The 15,073-nt window shown below is 35.2% G+C and overlaps 2 protein-coding genes across 6 annotated transcripts; both read left to right on the top strand.

Annotated features, from left to right (window-relative positions):
- The first annotated feature begins 27 nt into the window (after positions 1–27).
- LOC110620959 (cysteine synthase) lies at positions 28–2,729 on the top strand. Of its 5 annotated transcripts, none has more exons than XR_006351732.1 (10): positions 78–518; positions 623–732; positions 816–873; positions 985–1,248; positions 1,331–1,468; positions 1,677–1,728; positions 1,851–1,930; positions 2,113–2,198; positions 2,293–2,373; positions 2,536–2,583. XR_006351732.1 is itself a non-coding variant. In XM_021764915.2 (10 exons), the coding sequence occupies exons 1-10, from the start codon at positions 480–482 to the stop codon at positions 2,620–2,622; spliced, it is 969 nt and encodes a 322-aa protein (XP_021620607.1). In that variant the 5' UTR covers positions 83–479; the 3' UTR covers positions 2,623–2,729. The 5 variants fall into 5 exon arrangements, 4 of the variants coding, with proteins under 4 accessions (XP_021620609.1, XP_021620607.1, XP_043815079.1 ...); XM_021764915.2 differs by having other exon boundaries at positions 83–518; positions 2,113–2,172; positions 2,536–2,729; XM_021764917.2 differs by lacking the exon at positions 985–1,248 and having other exon boundaries at positions 28–518; positions 2,113–2,172; positions 2,536–2,729.
- Positions 2,730–3,372: 643 nt separating this feature from the next.
- On the top strand, positions 3,373–14,005 carry LOC110621309 (bifunctional L-3-cyanoalanine synthase/cysteine synthase D1). Its single transcript, XM_021765542.2, has 11 exons — positions 3,373–3,715; positions 4,180–4,233; positions 4,344–4,453; positions 4,553–4,610; positions 4,712–4,975; positions 5,052–5,189; positions 5,690–5,741; positions 5,911–5,990; positions 6,551–6,610; positions 13,503–13,583; positions 13,749–14,005. Exons 2-11 carry the CDS (start codon positions 4,195–4,197, stop codon positions 13,839–13,841), a joined length of 975 nt encoding a protein of 324 aa, XP_021621234.1. The 5' UTR covers positions 3,373–3,715; positions 4,180–4,194; the 3' UTR covers positions 13,842–14,005.
- The last annotated feature ends 1,068 nt before the right edge of the window (positions 14,006–15,073 follow it).

Raw genomic sequence — 15,073 nt, 5'->3', positions numbered from 1 at the left:
TGGTAATACCGCACTACTTCGGTATTTGTGATTGCTAATGTTCTTGTTTGTTCGTTCTCGTTGTCAGCTTCTTACTGGGTCTTCGATACTTTGAGGATTGGTCTCTGTTTTTATTGCCCTGTTTTGTTGTTTTCTTAAAAGGCAAAAAATGAGAGAAAACAAAATGTGAATAGATCACATGAGAGAGAAAGAGAACAGTGAATTCGGATTTGTAGTTCAGGCAAGAACAGTAAAATAATCCTGGTACCCAGGTTTGAGTTGAGTCCAGTAAAAGCTGTGTGTGATGAAGTGTCCATTTTTGTGGGTAACTTCAGTTTTCCATGATCAACCCATCAATGGAACCGTAAAGAAACTCCAAATGATTCCTCCCATTACTTATCTTAGAGTTTGCAATTGATTGTAATCTTGCTACCCTTTTCTTGTCTCAAATCTAAAATAATTTCTCTGATTTTATCTGCTTGAAGAACTACTACAAGTCCATGGAGAAAAATGATGAAATCAAGAAAGATGTTACTGAAGTATTTTCTCCTCATTTTCCCATCTTCTCTGCTGTTTTTGATTTTTCAATAACAATAACTTTGTCTCTGCATCTTCTTCTTCTTCTTCTTCTTGATATATGCAGTTAATAGGCAACACTCCTATGATTTATCTCAACAATATCGTGGATGGTTGTGTAGCCAGAATTGCTGCCAAGCTCGAAATGATGGAACCTACCTCTAGTGTTAAAGATAGGTATGCATTTTCCATCTGTTTGCATATTTTCTTTATGCACAGCTATGGAGGTAATACAATTATTTTAATTTTTGTAAATGCAGAATTGCTTACAGCATGATCAAAGATGCAGAAGATAAGGGCTTGATCACACCAGGGAAGGTTAGTCATTTGCTTCCTCCATTTCATCGTTCCTCAACTCTCCAGTCCATTTTAAAATACTAACAATTTCAGTTTAATTTGTGGATGTTATTCAAACATACTGGCTTAAAGACAGTCCTCATTGAACCTACAAGCGGTAATACTGGGATTGGATTGGCTGCAATTGCTGCAATAAGGGGTTACAAAGTTATACTCGCCATGCCTGCTTCAATGAGTCTTGAAAGAAGAGTTGTGCTTCGGGCTCTTGGAGCTGAGATTCACCTTACTGACCCAGCCAAGGCCTTTGAGGGCGGACTTAAAAAAGCACAGGAGATTTTAAGTAAAACACCTGATGGGTATATGCTTAAGCAATTTGAAAATCCTGCCAATCCAAATGTATTCACTTTCTTCTTCTATTGCAGTGTGCATTGGTGAAAAGGACTTACACTTACACATCAGTTTTGTTGTTATTTTATAGATTCATTATGAAACCACTGGCCCTGAAATATGGAGAGACTCAGGAGGGAAAGTTGATGCCCTGGTAGCCGGGATCGGTACTGGTGGCACTGCAACCGGAGCCGGAAGATTTCTCAAGGAGAAAAACAAAGAGATTAAGGTTTGTTCTGTGTGTCTGTATTTTGAGCAAGAGAAAACACTATTAGTTTCTTAAAAACTAGTCTCGGATATGAAACTTTGAGTATTCAGAGATGCTTGCCTTTATTCCCAATTATATGGCCCTGTTACAGATGGCTTCTTGAGACACAGAGAATGAGAAGTTAAGGTTATACAAGTTAATGGAGTGCTTTCTTTTGTCTATGCTTCAGGTGTATGGTATAGAACCAGCTGAAAGTGCAGTCTTGAGTGGAGGAAAACATGGTGAGTAATAATTTTTTTTTTAAAAGTCTAAAGTATTTTTCATCTAATTGCTTTTAAGATGGACAGTGTTGTGATTATTGACTGTTCCTTTATGGGAATATTGCTTGCTATCTGTCCCCAAGGCCCACATCAGATCCAAGGAATTGGAGCTGGTATCATCCCTAGTGTTTTGGAAGTTGACATGCTTGATGAAGTTTTTCAAGTAAGTCTACTATGAAGTTGCAGCACTAGGGAAAAAAAAAAATAATTGTGAAGAATTTGTATTGGGTTTGGAACTCATATCATTATTTTCAATCTTCTCAATCACACAGAAGGATACATAATAACAAGCCAATTATTATCTGTGCACATAGAACATCAAATTATTACTTTTGATGTTTTTAGGTATCAAGTGAAGAAGCTATTGAAACTACTAAGTTGCTTGCCTTGAAGGAAGGCTTATTGGTATGAACATGTCACTCTCCTGCTAGGTATCAAGAATTAATTCTTGTAAAACTTTTTATTACAAAAAGAGAGCATAAAAAGCCCTCTTTCCCTTGTATTTCCCTTCTTTTTTCTCTGCAGGTTGGGATATCTTCAGGAGCTGCAGCAGCAGTTGCAATCAAATTGGCAAAAAGGCCTGAAAATGCTGAGAAACTCATTGTTGTAAGCTTCATTACCTTCTAATTGGTATTCAAACTGCTTTGAATATGCTTGTTCTTTTGTCTAAATGAAAGGAATTCTGTTATCTGTTTTAGTAAGTTGATTTGCTGATAACTTTGATATCCAACTCCATTAATCATGCAACTTTTTTCACTTGCTGTGCAGGTGATATTCCCTAGTTCTGGAGAACGCTACTTATCTTCCAAGCTTTTTGATTCTATTAGGAATGAAGTGGACAACATGGCTTACTAGTTCTTGGTTTTAATCAAGAAGAACTTCATGAAATTCTTTTTTAACTTATAATTTTACCACCCTTTTGTAAAAATTTTGTAAAGAGAAATTATTAATTAGTCTTTTCATTTTAAAGTTAGATTTAAAGAAAAAATTTATTAATTAATCTCTTAAATTTATAAAAATATCTACTAATTAGTTTTTATATTAAAAATATTTTAAATTTTTCTATAATTAATTAACAAACCTTTTAAAATGTAATCTATAATTTAATATATTTTTTAAAATTAGTACTCAAAAATTAAATAATAATTTTTCGTTTTGTAAACGTCTTTGCTTTAACATAATGCCTAAATAGGCAGCAGAGCAGTTAAATTCTCCTCTTGCTTGAGGACCTGAACTAAAAAGAGTCAAATTTGCCTGCTGAATTATAAAATAGCCAATTGAAAAGAAAAGGCATTATTTTTTAGATAATTGACAATTACATACATAAAATTTTAATTTCAGATCACATATCAGTAGCATCAAGCTCATTTTGTCATTCACAATAAAACCCATCAATTATAGAGAGGAGAGGCAAAAGAGAAATGTATCCATATGAACATTATCTTTTCAGTCATCTGATTATATCGGAAAATATATAAATCGGTGAAAGTATTTCTTTTTTTTTTTTTTTTTTTAAGGACAGTTGGGATGTGGTTGAAAAATTAAAACATGCGGATATAATTGCAGCTTCTTGGTCCAACCAATTCACTGACTTTATGGTGAACGGTAGCCTCAAACTTTGATACTAAGAGCACGAACGGAAAATTCACAGTATGAAAACCAATTTTTTATTAAAAATATTGGGTTTACTTTACTTCTTCTATTATCATCATGAATACAAGTTATAGAGGAAAGAGGAGAGAGAAAATAGAGGTAAAGAATGACCTAAACAAAGAGAAGCATGTTGCCAAATGACTTGTCTTTTTCAGTTTCCATTTTAATATCTATTAATGGAATATGGAGAGAGATTATATTTGGAATATAGAGAGAGATTATATTCTCTGCTCAGCTTTGTAGCTCATGTTCTCTGTCTTTCTGTCTCTACTGTAAGGGCAGGAACTTGATACAGGTAACAGAAAATTATTGCTGTTCTTGTTAAAAATAGCTGCTACTGATATTGGGTACTGTGATTTATCTGTACTGACGCTGTACTTGTGCTTCGTTTTGATTCTTGATGATGATGTCTGTTGAAGTTTTGGGTGTCTGATATTGTTTTCCCCCTTCTCTGGTGTTTCTCTGATCTGTTTTTGTAGAAAGAATAATTGAGAGTAGTAGTCAGTTTTATTTTTACTTGTTTAGATGCGAAGTTCAGTCAACGATGTCCCATCCTAGTTCTGCTTCTAATTTGTGGTGGGTAACTTTAATCTGATTTGATGAGTTCATCCATGGAGTTGGATATCTGCCATAGGAAACGTATTCAAAAGCTCTCTTCTATTCGTGGTTGTCTTAATTCCTTTGCATTTGCATGGGATTGTAATCTCTCTCTCTAATTCATCCTACTTCTTTACCTGCTTCTTCTGTATCTGCTTGCAGAATTGCTAGGAAGATATGGAGGACAACTGTGAAATCAAGAAAGATATTACTGAAGTATAGTTTCTGTCCTTTTCATTTCGACAGTGGACATATGTAACAAAAATTTTACTTTATAGCTTGTGGGTCTTCTTCTTCATCATCCCTTTTCTCTGGTGCTCATGCAGTTGATAGGTAACACTCCTATGGTGTATCTCAATCATGTTGTGGGTGGTTGTGTAGCCCGCATTGTTGCCAAGCTTGAAACGATGGAACCTACATCAAGTGTTAAAGACAGGTATAGTTTTCCACCTCTTATGCATATTTTCTTTATGTCAATGCTGAAAATTTTTTGTTTTGGAATTAAAACAATGGATTTTTCATTTTGTTTCTGCAGAATTGCATACAGCATGATCAAAGATGCAGAAGATAGAGGCTTGATTACTCCAGGAAAGGTTAGTCTTACGCTAAGTGCTTTTCATTCAACGAAAGAAATTTAGAGAAAGATTAACAAGTTCCTGTTTTTGTGGATGTTCAAACATAATGGCAAATTAAGACCATCCTCGTTGAACCTACGAGTGGTAACACTGGCATTGGATTGGCTGCAATTGCTGCAGTGAAGGGCTACAAGGTTATACTCATCATGCCTGCGTCATATAGTCTTGAGAGAAGAATTGTGCTGCTGGCTCTTGGAGCTGAGATTCACCTTACTGATCCAGCCAAGGGCATCAATGGTGTACTTCAAAAGACTGATGAGATACTAAGTGAAACGCCTAATTCGCATATGCTTGGGCAATTTCTGAATCCTGCCAATCCAAAGGTATCCTTTTTATTGGTCTATTATAATGTGGATTGGTGGTCCAAAGATTTATGGATCAGTTTGTGTGTGTGTGTAGATTCATTACGAAACCACTGGCCCAGAAATATGGAGAGACACTGGAGGAAAAGTTGATGCTCTGGTTGCAGGGATTGGAACTGGTGGAACTGTGTCTGGAGCTGGGAAATTCCTCAAGGAGAAAAACTCAGAGATTAAGGTTTGCTCTTGTTATAACAAACACACAATACTAGGAATACACGCACAATAATAGAGGAAGAGATACAAGTTCGACTGTAAGTTCTACATACACAGGCAAGAGGTTAGATAAAGTTTTTCTATGATAAGAAAAAGAGTAATACAATCTCACAGCCCTCCCAAAACTCTAATCTCAATGTGTTTTCGGAAATCTCACATAATACAAGGAAAAAGTACAATTATTTATATCCCTCCATACTACAAGGTTTTTGCCTGCTGCATTCCATGTGGAATCAGCCTTGGTCTATGGGCTCGGCCTCACCCTCCGCTCCCAACACAGATTTCTATTTTTTATCCAATTTGAATGGCAACGCGGATCTTTTTGGGTTGCTCGCAAGAAAATATACCCAAAATTCAAGCCATATAAATAATAGTTTTTTTTGTCGATGTTTAATATTGGTAGAGAGAGACAGAACTATTATAAACTGTCTTATTGATGTGTTTCCTTTTGTGCATGCACAGGTGTACGGCATAGAACCAACTGAAAGTGCAGTTCTGAGTGGAGGAAATCCTGGTGAGTAATGAAGCAGTTCAAGTTACAGCATCAGAAATCTAGTAAATTAAATAATTATAAGAAGCAAAGTCATCTGTTTCATTTCTGAATCAGATGCCTGATTAAGATGGGTGATGGTGTAATATTGATTGTTACACTTATGAATGTTTGCTTTCTGGTACTGTCAAAGGTCCACATCTGATCCAAGGAATTGGTGCTGGTATGATCCCTGATGTTTTGGATGTTGACTTGCTGGATGAAGTATTTCAAGTAAGTTTAAAGCTTCTTTTCCCATTACAGTCTTTGAACAGACATGAGCTTATCTGTTAACAGTTGCAATTCCATTAACAATTCAAGTAAAATATGCAAGAATAAAGAATCACAACGTTTTCATTTTCAATTTTCTCATTGATCTAAGGTTCCAGTCATTTTTAAAATTTACATTGGAAAATATTTCATATGGAAATCCCAATTAGTTTATGCAGCAACGAATCTAAGGTGAGGCGGGCAAGGGTCGTTGCCCCCTGAAATTTTAACTTTTAAATGCGAGTAGATTAAATGTGAGTTTATTTTTAATATACTCTTACGTTTAGCCATTCATTCTTTTAAAAAAAAGTTTAAGTTGGTTTTGTTTATTGGTCTAACAAAATAAAAACTTAAATGAGTTTAAATTTAACGAATTAGAATTATAGTTTTACAAAATGTTTAGCATAATTATATTAAATTTAAACTTGTTAAATGTGTACTTTGTCTCTTCAAAGTGTAAATAATGTGTTAGAAGCAGCATGCATTATCATCTCTTTCGTTCTGATTGTGATGTAACTTTTTAGATATCAAGCGAGGAAGCCATTGAAACTACAAAGCAGCTTGCCCTCAAAGAAGGTTTATTGGTATGTGTTAATGATAAGTTCTGTTAAGATAGTATTAGCTGTAAATATCTTATTTAAGTGTGTTTGTATTTTGTATTCCCTTAGTTATAGGAACAGAACCGTATATATAAGCTACTGTATACTCTTGAATAAATGTGTAGAAATACATTCTTTATCTCTTCTCTTATGGTATCAGAGCCTTCTATCCTATAATGACAACATCTCTCCAATCAACTGATTCCAGTGCTCCTGTACTTTCTTCTTCACCGTCTTCTTCTATTTCCCTTCAAACCTCAAGCCTATTCTCCACACCACCACATGCTCAGCTTTCATTTTCTTTAAAATTGAAGGAAACCAATTACCTAGCTTGGAAAACCCAATTTCTCCCAATTATCAAGTGTTATAATCTTAATCGGCACATTGATGGATCATCTGTACCAGCTCCTATCACAACAAATCAAACAACTAATCAAGCTGAGCCAAATCCCGATTATCTCAAGTGGATGCACGAAGATCATCTACTATTAAGTTGGATCTGTTCTTCTTTGACAGAGGAAGTCATGCCTTATGTTACGGGAATTGAAACAGCTTATGAAGCCTGGCTTTCGCTCTCAGAGGCGTTTGGGACCAGCAACAGCGCTAAGCGCGTTCAGTTACATATTGCATTGCAAAATCTGCAATTTGGTAATAAATCAATTTCTCAATTTTTGCGAGAGGCTAAGGTGATTGCTGATGAACTTTCTGCAGCCGGAACCCCTATATCCACTGATGAGTTCAATGCTACGATCTTTCGACTCTTACCTTCTGAGTATCATCCGGTAATTGCTACGCTTTCCGCCAGCAAAATGAAGGTCACTTTCTCTGAACTTTCTGGCCAGTTAATGGCCCATGAAATTCTTATACAGGGTTCCAGCCGCTCTGTTTCTATTCAGGCGAATCTTGCTAGGCAAACCAACAATGGGTCACGTCAATCTCAGTCACAACGTGGTTCTAATCGTAACTTTGGCAACTCTGGTTCTAATAGATCTTCTGGTGGTTCTAAACGCTGGTATCCTAATCCGTGTCAAATTTGCGGATTAAATAATCATCAAGCAAAATGGTGTAGGAAACGATATGACCAGGATACAGCAAAGATTACTGCAAATACTGCCACTACTCATGTTTCTCAAGACTCTAACACCTGGTTTGCAGATACAGCTGCGTCTCATCATATGACACCAGACTTGGCCGCGCTTGATATTTCAGATGAGTATACGGGACCGGACAAGGTTACTGTAGGTAATGGTTCTGGTTTGTCTATTAAGCATATTGGGAATCGTTTTGTTTCTACTCCTCATGCTCAACTTAAATTGAATAACATTCTACATGTTCCTTCTATGCAAAATCAGTTGCTGTCTGTTAATCAGTTTGCTATTGATAATCATTGTTCTTTTAAATTTGACTCTGCTGGGTTTGTTGTGAAGCACAAGCCAAGTAAACAAGTATTGTTTAGAGGGCCAGCTGAAGATGGGGTATACAAGTTTTCGTTACCACTAGTTTCACAGAGAAGGGCTTTCCATTCCATTCGCAGTACTCCACCAGATTGGCACTCACGTTTGGGTCATCCTCAGCACTCAACTGTTTCTTTTATTATTTCTCAATTTCGTTTGTCTAGTTCTTCAATAAAGCAAACATCTCAACTTTGTGAGGCTTGTTGCTTAGGAAAACATACACAATTGTCTTTATCACCCACTGGTTCTGTTGCAACTAAGCCTTTTGAACTTGTACATGGGGATGTCTGGGGCCCAGCTCCTGAGTTCTCCTTTACTGGAGATCGCTATTTTGCATTATTTGTTGATGAATTTTCCCGCTTTTGTTGGCTGTTTCCAGTTAAAAGGAAGAGTGATGTCTATTCTGTGTTTTGTTGGCTTTTGAACTTTGTGTTTGTTACGTTTCACACACTGGTAGAGCGCCAATTTGATACTAAAATGCAAAGCTTCCAATCTGATTGGGGTGGGGAGTTCCGTTCTATTAATAAGTATCTTACTGATCATGGTATCCATCATCGGATTACCTGTCCACATACTCATCAGCAAAATGGCACTGTTGAACGGAAGATACGTCATGTTGTTGATACCTGTTTGGCTTTACTTGCCCACTCTTCAGTTCCATTTCGGTTTTGGAATTTTGCAATGACTACCGCTGCTTATTTGGTTAATCGATTGCCTTCTCCAGTACTTGACAAGAATTCTCCGTTTCAGAAATTATTTGGTAAACCACCAGATTATAATTTTCTACGAGTCTTTGGGTGCACTATGTATCCTTTACTCCGGCCTTTCAACCAACACAAATTTTCTTTTCGGACAGCAGCTTGTGTTTTTCTTGGGTATTCTAGTGATCATTATGGCTATATATGTTTTAATCCATCTGATCAAAGAATTTATCTTAGCAGGCATGTTCGGGTTGATGAGCATCGTTTTTTGTACAAAGAAGCTAATGTTGCTAAATCTTCAATACTTGGCAAACCTGGATGTCATTTTGATCCTTCACCATGGCTTACTGTGACTGCTTCACTTCCTTCTCCGGTACCAAGTTCTGGTGATGTTAGCTCACAGCCTTTGCCTGTTCGTAATACTGAACTTATGGTTCCAAATACACCAATACCGGCAGCCTTAGTTTGTGAATCTCCCACCACTTCTGCTGCTAATAGTCATTCTGTTAGTAAGGATACTCCTGCTGCTGTTGCAATTATTTCCACCCCAGCTTCAACTCCACCTCCGCCTCCACCTCCACCTCCGCCTCGCAGAACTCATACAATGATGCTTCGGGTAAATCCCAAGAAACGCAATTTTGCTTTTCATACTGCTGTGGAGCAGAATCAATGTGAGTTGACTGAACCCACTTGTCATTCTAAAGCTATCAACATTCCGGTTTGGCGTGATGCGATGAGTAAGGAGATTTCGGCATTAATTCAGCATAAGACATGGGAACTTGTTCCAAAACCACCTCATACCAACATTGTGGGTTGCAAATGGGTGTTTAAAGTTAAGAAGAATCCTGATGGTTCTGTTGAGCGATGCAAAGCTCGTTTGGTGGCGAAGGGTTATAATCAGGTTGAAGGTATTGACTATGCTGCTACCTTCAGTCCTGTTATTAAACCTACAACAATTCGCATTGTTCTTTCTCTGGCCGTTTCACTAGGTTGGTCTATTCGTCAATTAGACATATCCAATGCATTTCTTAATGGCTATTTGGAGGAAACTGTTTACATGTCACAGCCTCCTGGGTTTTCTGATTCTCGTTGCCCTCAATTTGTGTGTAAACTGAATAAATCAATTTATGGACTCAAGCAGGCCCCACGAGCATGGTTTCAACGTTTGAGTTCATTTTTGTTTACTATTGGATTTACAGGTTCTCATACAGATTCTTCTCTGTTTATCCGGGAACAAGGGGGTAACGTTCTTTATATTCTACTTTATGTAGATGATATTATCATCACTGGGAGCACTGATTTGGTAGTACAGGAGTGTATTTCTTTAATTGCTGCAGAATTCCAGCTTCGTGATCTTGGAATACTTCATTATTTTTTGGGCATTGAAGTTCACCATCTTCCCAACGGGATACTTCTTTCCCAACATAAGTATCTTCACGATCTTCTTCTAGCCACAAAAATGGACAAAGCTACTTCAGTCAAATCTCCTATGGCTACTACTTGTCAATTGCAGATAAATGATGGAGAACCAATGGCAGATCCTAATCTTTATCGGCGAACGGTTGGTGCGTTGCAATACGCTTGTCTTACACGACCTGATCTTGCTTTTGCTGTGAACAAGCTTTGTCAATTTCTTTCAGCACCAACGAATACTCATTGGGCAGCCTGTAAACGAGTGCTCCGTTATGTCAACGATACTATTCATCATGGCTTATATATCACTCCATCCAGTGATAAACGATTACAAGCCTTTTGTGATGCCGATTGGGCTGGCAGTGCACATGATCGTCGTTCTACTGGAGGATTTGCTCTTTATTTGGGACCGAATCTTATTTCTTGGTCAGCCAAGAAACAACCGACTGTGGCTCGTTCTTCAACTGAAGCTGAGTACCGCGCTGTTGCCAATACAACTGCTGAAATTATTTGGATTCGGTCTTTACTCAAAGAATTGAAGCAACCCACTCCAAATCCCACTATTATTTGGTGTGATAATATAGGGGCTTCTTATTTAGCTGTGAATCCTTGTTTCAAAGCACGAACAAAGCACATTGAGGTTGACTTTCACTTTGTGAGAGAGCAAGTCAAGGCTGGTAACATTGCTGTTCAATATATTTCTTCTCTTGATCAGCTTGCTGATATTTTTACAAAACCATTATCCACTTCTCGGTTTCTTCAGCATAAAACCAAGCTTCGAATTCTACAACGGAATTCATAGCTTGCGAGGGGGTGTTAATGATAAGTTCTGTTAAGATAGTATTAGCTGTAAATATCTTATTTAAGTGTGTTTGTATTTTGTATTCCCTTAGTTATAGGAACAGAACCGTATATATAAGCTACTGTATACTCTTGAATAAATGTGTAGAAATACATTCTTTATCTCTTCTCTTAGTATGAAATATTGGTCTCCTATGGTAGAATAAATTGATTTGCAAATTAGTCTGGATGCATTGGCTATTTAGCGATTAAGTATGATAAGAATGTATTAATGTGCAAGTGATAAGTATGTGTGCTTCATCATGTGTGTGGTTATTTATGATAAGAGATGAAAGGTCATTTAGGATTGATATATATATATATATATATATATAATTTTTAAATATATTTATAAGAGGTGAGCATCTCCATCCTTATTATAGGAGTGGAGTAGCTTCAATTGTATAAATTTATGTTGTAAATCTCCCTCTTCTATCCCTTTGTGTTTTTATTGTTTTACTTATTGTCTTCTTTGTCATAGAGGGATTAAAGCCGACCGCGTTTTTCCAACAAGTAGTATCAGAGTTGAGTTCAAAAAGATTAGAGTTAGGGATAAAAAACACAAAGCAAGGTTCACAATCGAGGTCGGCTAGTGCAAAAGACAATCTCCATCAAAGATATCTTTGAGTTAGTGTATTCGTGGAAAATGCTATTTTGAAAAGTTTAGTAATTCTCTAGGTTAAAGAGTAACTTATTGAAAGGTGAGTGATCCTCCAGGTTTGAATAAAAAACTTGTTGAGAAGGTGCGAGTCATGTGGGACATAAGGAAGTCCTTAGTTTGAGAAAAAGGAGGTTGTGAAAAAAAACTTCACAAGTGTTTTCAATAGCCTAGTTGTGTGAAGAGATGAAGAACGAAATGCACATAGTTGTGACTATTCCTATAAGTTAATTTTAAGAGAATTACTTGAGAAATTACATTTGTAACCTGCAATTTATGACTGTGAAAAGAGTGAGCCAGATCATCAATCGACTTTTATTGCAAAAGTCATCTTTGAAGACTCACTTGGGGAACATGTATAAAGTGAATTTAAGGCATATACAAGAAAGGATGCTAGAATGAAGCAATATTAAGGGTGATAAGACATCTGAAAAGTTTTTATGATGTGATAATTGAATATGTGAATCAGCGTGAATTATATTACTTTGAGAAATGATTTTGAAGATTTGAATCAAGTCTATAAAGGTCTTAGAAGAAGCTATGATGAAGTCATTATTAAATTAAATAAATTAAAAGCTAGGATGGAGAAACGAGAGTCACAATCAAGAATCAAGTGGCCAATTTGATCAAAACAACAAAGCAATCTTAGAATTAAGCACAATTGCATGAATATTGAATAAACCAAAAGCAAACACTTTATGTTCAGGTCTCACAACCCTTTAAACAACTTTAGTTTCAACCAAACTTCAACTAGAATTAAGGGTTTCAGCCACTCATGGCTGAACCAAAACAGAAAAATAAAAGAGAAGAACAAAAGATGAAGAACCAAAGGTGGAGGAAGAAAGAGGTGGTGCGGCTGCCCTTGCTTGGTGATGTGTGTATCAAAATCTGCCTCTTCATGTCTTCTTGAAGCCTTTAAATAAGTCTTGGGAGGCTGCCTAGGGTTTCTTAGATGCCCATGCATTCTTTTAGAGATTGCCCAAAGTGCCCTTGGTCTTGTATGTGCCTTGTGTGGAGTTGAAAGGACTTTTTGGTCTTTGTTGTTGCCCAAGGTGTATCCAAGAAGCCTTCTTCACATTATTCATGCACTAAAGAGGAAGGTGGAGCCTTGATTTGAATTTTGAATGTGCATGGCATAAAGTGGGAAACATGTGATCTTCAAAATTTGGCTTATTGAAAAAGGAGGAGGCTGTTCTCAGGGACTTTCAGCCACCTAAGTCTAGTTTCGGGGGCTGGACTTTCGGCTCTGGAGTGAAGGTTCGGCTGCCGAAGGAGCTGCCGTTCCTCTAGGTTATGGTCCAAATCAAGGTTGAAGTTTGAAAAATTAAAGTGAAGCAAGAATTTGCAAATTAGGAGGGAGTGTTAGAATAAATTAATTTGCAAATTAGTCTAGATATATTAGCTACTCAGTGATTAAGATTAAGTATGATAAGAATTTACTAATGTATAAGTGATAAAGTATGTATGCTTCATTATGTGTATGGTTATTTACGATAAAGGGTGAAAGGCTATTTAGGATTACGTGTAATTTCTAAATAGGTTTGTAAGAAGTGAGCATCTCCATACTCATTATAGGAGTAGAGTAGTTTCAATTATATATAATTTGTATTGTAAATTTTTCACTTTCATCCTTTTGTATTTTTGTTGTTTTCCTTATTGTCTTATCAAAGAGCGATTAAAGCCCGTCGCAATTTTTTCAACATCCTGCTTGTGTCACTACTTGATTTCTATATCTCTCTCTATCAGAAGCCCTTGCTGTTTTGCACTTGTGGACTGTGCAAGTAATTTGCATTTTTGTTTTTCCTTCACAGGTTGGTATATCTTCTGGCGCTGCAGTAGCAGCTGCTATTACTTTGGCAAAGAGACCTGAAAATGCTGGGAAACTCATTGCAGTAAGTTTCATATTGCCTTCTTCGAATCGAAAATTTGCTATACTCATTAAGAAGAATGTGCTTTAGCTTGTTGGAAACTTGCCTGAATCAGGTTCTGTCTGGTTCATCATTACATAATTCAATTCAAATCCTGGAATAATTTTTTTTTTGGTGGTTGGCTTGCAGGTTATATTGCCTAGTTTTGGTGAGCGTTACCTATCTACAAAGCTCTTTGATTCGGTTAGGCATGAGGTTGAAAACATGACTATTGATTTTTGATTGACATGTGAAGTTTCTACTTATTATCTGTAATAGCTTTATTACCACATGGATTGGAACTCCTGTAAAAATCCCAGATACTTCAAAGCTGGACATGTTGGCTTCAAGGAGTTAAAATTATTCTCTTTTCATACAAATTATATATTTAATGATTATTATTAACACATCTATATCTTACAAAAAATGATTTAAGTTAGACTATTTACATTAAAATTACTTAATTAGCTTTTGAAAACTTTTTTTTTATCTATTTTTTTAATTAATAATTATTCTTTAAAAATTATTTTAATTTAATATTAACGATTAATATTTAATATATATATATATAATTAATATTAAAAAATTTATATATTATTTTTTTTAATTTTAAAAAATAACCTTTATATTTCTAATGGTAAAAAAATATGTAAAATTCAGATTTTAAATGTTATAAAAATATTAATAATAATTTTTCAATGAATGTGATAAAAACTATTTTTATTTATAAGAATAAATATTTATGTTTAGTTTAAAAATAATAAAAATGATGAAAATTAAATCAATTGAAAATTAAATTTTATTATATTTAAATTAATTCTAAATAAATAATTTTTTTAAATATAAATAAATTAAATTCTATTAATAGAATTTAATTCTTTTCTTTAACATAATTGCATACAAAACGCTGAATGAATTCACTTACATTTATTGCACAATCAGTTGAAGGATTTCATTGAGTGAAAAGTTAGAAGAATCTTCTTACATTTTTTACTAGATTTTGGTCAATATAATAATAATAATAATTTTCATTTAAAAATTAAAAAAAATATGATTTATTTTATTTTATTTTATTTATTTTTTTAATATATGAGATTTGCATTATAATGATATAAAGAGTAACTAAAAAAAGTGTATAAAAAAGGATAATCACAGAAGTCAAAAAAAAAAATCAAATCATTAAATATAAACCGCTTAAAATCAAACTATAGAAGCCACTCAAACCGAAAAATAAACATAAATAAATCGAACCCGATACAGCATCACTCCATCCACCATTAAAATTTAATCACCGCCTAAAACACCAAAATCAAGTAAAACAGACACAATAGCCGAGCTAAACTAAAACTGATAATAGAGAAAACAAATCAGAAGCTAGAAATAGAAGAAAAGAAGGATAAAATAAACAAAACACTGTAAGAAAACTAACAAGAACATGCAAATCACAAACATGCAAAATAAAAAATAAATAAAAA

The sequence above is a fragment of the Manihot esculenta genome, chromosome 8 (assembly GCF_001659605.2).
Source record: "Manihot esculenta cultivar AM560-2 chromosome 8, M.esculenta_v8, whole genome shotgun sequence".
In the NCBI taxonomy this organism is placed as follows: domain Eukaryota; kingdom Viridiplantae; phylum Streptophyta; class Magnoliopsida; order Malpighiales; family Euphorbiaceae; genus Manihot; species Manihot esculenta.
This window is presented reverse-complemented; position numbering and strand designations above follow the sequence as displayed.